Consider the following 5,094-nt stretch of genomic DNA (forward strand, 5'->3'; position numbering starts at 1 on the left):
AGGACAGAGTAAGAATGTGGGAGAAATGGGGAGGGGGGCATCGTCATGTATATGAAAGAGTAGAAAAGACTTGGTGTACTCCAGAGATGCACCCAAGAAGTACTTCATCATAAGAATAAAGACCTACATTGTTAAGAAAAACATGATTTTTTTTCATATTCATGTAATTTATATATACACTGTTAAAAAAAATTCCGTTATAAAACGGAAAAAGTGCTGGTAATTAATTACCAGCACTTTTTCCGTTATTGTACGGGCACTTCCGTAAACCTTAAAACGGATATTTCTGTAGATTTACCCGAGTTTTTCTGTACCATTGACGGACATTTCCGTCAAACCTAAAATGGAAAATTCCGTATTTTCCATAAATTTCGGCGTTATTGCACAGACAATTCCGTAAACCCTATAACAGATATTTCCGTAGATTTACCTGACTTTTTCTTTACCATTTACGGACAGTTCCATCAAACCTAAAATGGAATATTTCGTATTATTTAAGTACTCAATCCATACCATTTACGGACACTTCAGTCATCCTAAAATGTTTAATTCTGTACCATTCTCTATACCGTTTACCATCAATAAAGCACAAATGTAGAATCACAGCAATTATTTATTTCCTTTAACAGCTGCCAGTGCTTTAAAGTGATTTCACTTTTTGTGGTGAATGATTTGCAATATTTACACTACAACCATTAAAACATTTAGAACATCACCTTCACATTCAGAGAAATTTTACATACATAAACCAGCTGTTTTCTCAAAGAAGTACAGCCATGTCCTTTAACAGGGAGATGCCAAATCTAGCAACTTTTTAGCATCCACAGGCTGACAGGCATTAATAACAAATTGATTTGTTAAAGACAATGACAAAATAAGACAATAAAACTGCCAGCATTGCCAGTGCAAAATGAGGAGCCCCCTCCAGGAGGATGCAGAAACCTACACCTCCAACTCCACATATCACACCGACAGGCAGAGCTCTGCAACCAGTGGCTGACCTTTCTACAAAAAACAAATAGAACATTAGAAGTATTACATTATACAACTTTTCTATAAAACATCAGTGCAGCAATAACAACCATGACCTTAGAAGGATGACTGTGCAACATGCCATAAAGAGATTTTTAAAACTCTTAAAACAACTTAAAACTAAAAAAAAATTAAAACTTACACCTCCAACTCCACAATGACAGGAAAAGCTTAACTGGAATGACAAATATCGCCCACCTTCCCTCCCCCTTAACATGGGGGATTTGAAACTGCAGCATGTGTGTTGTGGGCATCTAGTTAAAACATCTGAACTCACCTAATACTGTAAAAATCTGTATTTCTACTCCCAAGCCCCATGTTTTTGGATTTGCCTTTGTGTGTGTGTGTGTGTGTGTGTGTGTGTGTGTGTGTACATTCAGTCCAAAAAGGTATTTTCTGAGCTCTGAGAACAGCTCAAATGGCCCATTCAGATTCCTTCTGCTTGCATTCAAATTCCTTCAGCTGAGAAACCAGCTTGCACACCTGTGGAGGAATGAAGTGCCGTTTCTTCCCCTTCTTCTCTGCCTTGGAGCCGCGCTCAGGATTGACCCCAAAGAAAACTCTGAGGGAAAAAAAAAACAATAGTGATATGCAGACAAAGTTTGCACATGTAGTGTGGCTTGACAGGAGTGGAGCAGTTCAATAAAATCCTACATTTGTTTTCTTCAATATGCCCCTATGTGTGAACCTCTCTATCATTCTAGTTGACCATCTGTCTAGAACCCAATGTTGTTGTGGTGCTGGTGCCAGTGGCTAAGCTCTCTTCCTTTGTCTTTTCAAGACACATGCATTCACACTGTGCATATACAGAAATGTTTGCAAGGGTGAGAAGTCTGCTTATCACCAACACATGACAGCATGCATCCTCAATGTGTATGCAGGGATATTATAAATGCACAGAACACAGAAGGGGATAGAAAACACAGTTGACATTGTCCTATCAAAAGGTGTAACAGCACATTTGAACACGGACTGTCCTGGGGGTTATTCAAACATGGAGTGGAGAAACTGTGACATTCAGTGCACGTTACACATCAGTACAAGTATTAACATTTGGGCATGAATCCACTATGTAGTATTTTTTAAATTAATATGTTTAGTCTTTCCTTCGGGGGGGGGTCCCTGGAACAACATATTTTGAGTTTGGGGTCTGCAGCCAAATAAATTTCAGTTTGTGTGTCTTTGACATGAAAAGGTTTGACCACCACTGACATAACCTGGTCTCAGGTGCTAATGGTTTTAAAGAGATAGCTCAAACGAATTTTGTGTCAACAAACCATTCTGAGAAAAATATGTTTTTGCTCCATTTCCCAACTGGAATCATGTTATGTTTGTTTTGTTATTGATTGACTTAGGACACTATTTAAAGCAAAAAGCATGTTACCTGCCCTTTAAAAAGATATGACACATTTATTCCAACAATAGTCTTCAACAGGGAGCTACAAAATCTCTGAACAAATCCATATTCAGGGGGATCATAAGCCAATAACAGCTGATCTAAAAGCTCACAGCATGTGACGACACATTTTGAGCTTGTACATCTCAGACAAACGGGTTTAGTGTAGATTGACAAAAAGCAGGTCAGGTGCAGAAAGGCACGGCAAAGTCACATTTACAAAGTATTTCCAAACAATGAGTGCTTACCTTTGCATGAATTCGAGAGTAAAAGCCATCTCCGGTGGGTATTGGACGTTCCAGACATAAAACATGGAGAAGACGTAGCTCAAGGCCACAATGGGAGAGGTGATGTGGTCATTGACAAGTAACCCATCAACAGCAATCTTGAATTGCTGGTCACCTTAAACACAGATAAAAACCATGTACCATTTACAAAAAAAAAAAAAAAAATCCTATATTTTAAGGCAAGCAAAACATTTCTTTAATAAATATGACACAACAACAGCTTATAACAACAGCTAACAACAGCTTGCTGGGATACAAAAAAAGATTTAACTACAAACCTCTGATTAGGATGCATGGGGTCACTGGGAGTTCGACTTCAGGATCTGCAGAGATCTGTTTTGGTGACAGACATGATACATGAATTAATGTTTCCAGTGCACACAAACCTGCTGGCAAATTGACTATCTGCTAGTGTGGGGGCGATCGTGGCTCAAGAGTTAGGAGTTCACCTTGTAATCGGAAGGTTGCCGGTTCGAGCCCCGGCTTGGACAGTCTCGGTCGTTGTGTCCTTGGGCAAGACACTTCACCCGTTGCCTACTGGTGGTGGTCAGAGGGCCCGGTGGCGCCAGTGTCCGGCAGCCTCGCCTCTGTCAGTGCGCCCCAGGGTGGCTGTGGCTACAATGTAGCTTGCCATCACCAGTGTGTGAATGTGTGTGTGAATGTGTGGATGACTGGATATGTAAAGCGCTTTGGGGTCCTTAGGGACTAGTAAAGCGCTATATAAATACAGGCCATTTACCATTTACCATTTAGTGTCTTCATCAGACAGAGGTAGCCATTATGCAAAAACATTAATGTAAATAGTTTATAGATAGAGAGTTTATAGAGAATATCAGCAGCACAATTAGGGGAATCTATACTTCCTACTGTGGTTGGTTACTTGGTTCACCACTGGATGCAAATAATTATCTTGCACACAGTTTAAAATCTACAACATCTACCTCTTTTTTGTGGAAGAGTTTATAAGAGTCTTCCTTGAAGTATTTTGAAATGCCACAGATGAGCTGTATTGGACCTTCGCCCATCTTCATCCCTTTGGAGTCAAGGAAGTCATTGATCCCCTTTTCTTTTTTGGAAAGTTCCTGTTCAAGGTTCAAGGTGTTAATTTTGTACAAGTACATAAGACTAACACTCATTTTCGTTTGGAGCTATGGAGAGAATTTTGAAAAAAATAAAAATAAAAATGAATTATTTCATTTTCATTTGCAACCTGTTCTGTTTTGATCTCAAATGTCCTGCTTTTTTGGTTGTCACTTCCTGATTTTTGGTCTCAAATCTATTCCATTTGATTGTTCATCCAAGTTATTCTATTTGATTGGTTGCCAGTTTATCTTTTTTGGTCTCAACTCTCTTTTTGGTTGCAAATCTTTTTCTGATTGATTAATAAAGACAAAATTCTCTCCATATGGAGCAGCACAGCACAATCATAATAATAACAATAACAACACACCTGTGCCAGCTTGTTTTGTACAGAGAAGCCAAGGAGTTTAGATGCATGATCAAACAGGTGAGGAACTTCAAACAGGAACGGCCACTCGTCCTTTACAACGGCAATAGTGGTATCATCATCGTTGAGGATTTCACGCTGAATGGGATATGTTTCAGTCATCAATTTTCGAACAGATGACTCCTAAAGATATGAGGCAGTTAGACAAACAGTCGAACAGTTAGTCAAACTAACCAATTAAAATAATAAAACAGGGTATCAATTTCAATTGACTATGGGCATAGTGATCTACAGACGATCTACAATTTCACAATGTGTCCTAAATTGTACTTGGACCCAGACCTTATCGCATTACTCCTGCTATATACTATTGCTGTGTGAATGGTTGTATGTCTAGATGGTGGACTGTAGGAACCGAATTGCCCTTCGAGGATTAATAAAGCTTTCTGTATCTGTAATGGATGATTGCAGACCCACCTGAAGATCCTGGGTTTGAAAGGCACGTTTCAACTCATCTCGTTTAGACAGCAGGTCTTCTCTACACACGGCCCCCTCAATGATTGGATCCCACGCCACACATCCATACAGATCTGAATTCCTGGGCCTTTTCTTTGTTGAATTTTCACCCCCTGCTTGCCTCTTCAGTGAGCTTTGTGGCCTCTTCATATTTTCAATTCTGTGTTCCAGCTGACGAAAGAGAGTTTCAGAACCATCTTTTGCAAAAGGTTTGTTTCCAAACGGCTCTGTCAGCTTGAAGGAGGCAGGATATTGTCCTACAATCATACTGGCGAGTTCCCTCAGCTTTTGTCTACCAGGTCTTCCTGGGTGTTTATGGAGGTAATCTTCAGCGACGATCCGAACCATCTCTCGTCTGTCTTTCCCCATTATGTACTTTTTTTCACGCAACTCATCCATGACTTTTGAGGGAAATT

General features: G+C 39.7%; 1 protein-coding gene across 1 annotated transcript; it reads right to left on the reverse strand.

Moving 5' to 3' along the window:
• Positions 1 to 1,446: 1,446 nt before the first annotated feature.
• Positions 1,447 to 5,094, reverse strand: LOC146611538 (uncharacterized). The gene is made up of 6 exons (XM_085343211.1): positions 4,640 to 5,094; positions 4,166 to 4,345; positions 3,657 to 3,797; positions 2,994 to 3,048; positions 2,677 to 2,830; positions 1,447 to 1,594 (listed from the first exon to the last, which is right to left on the reverse strand). The coding sequence occupies exons 1-6, from the start codon at positions 5,075 to 5,077 to the stop codon at positions 1,447 to 1,449; spliced, it is 1,116 nt and encodes a 371-aa protein (XP_085199337.1). The 5' UTR covers positions 5,078 to 5,094.

Source organism: Diplotaxodon limnothrissa, linkage group LG19 (assembly GCF_057381915.1).
Source record: "Diplotaxodon limnothrissa isolate DT_005_m linkage group LG19, D_limnothrissa_male_GT1.1, whole genome shotgun sequence".
Classification (NCBI taxonomy): domain Eukaryota; kingdom Metazoa; phylum Chordata; class Actinopteri; order Cichliformes; family Cichlidae; genus Diplotaxodon; species Diplotaxodon limnothrissa.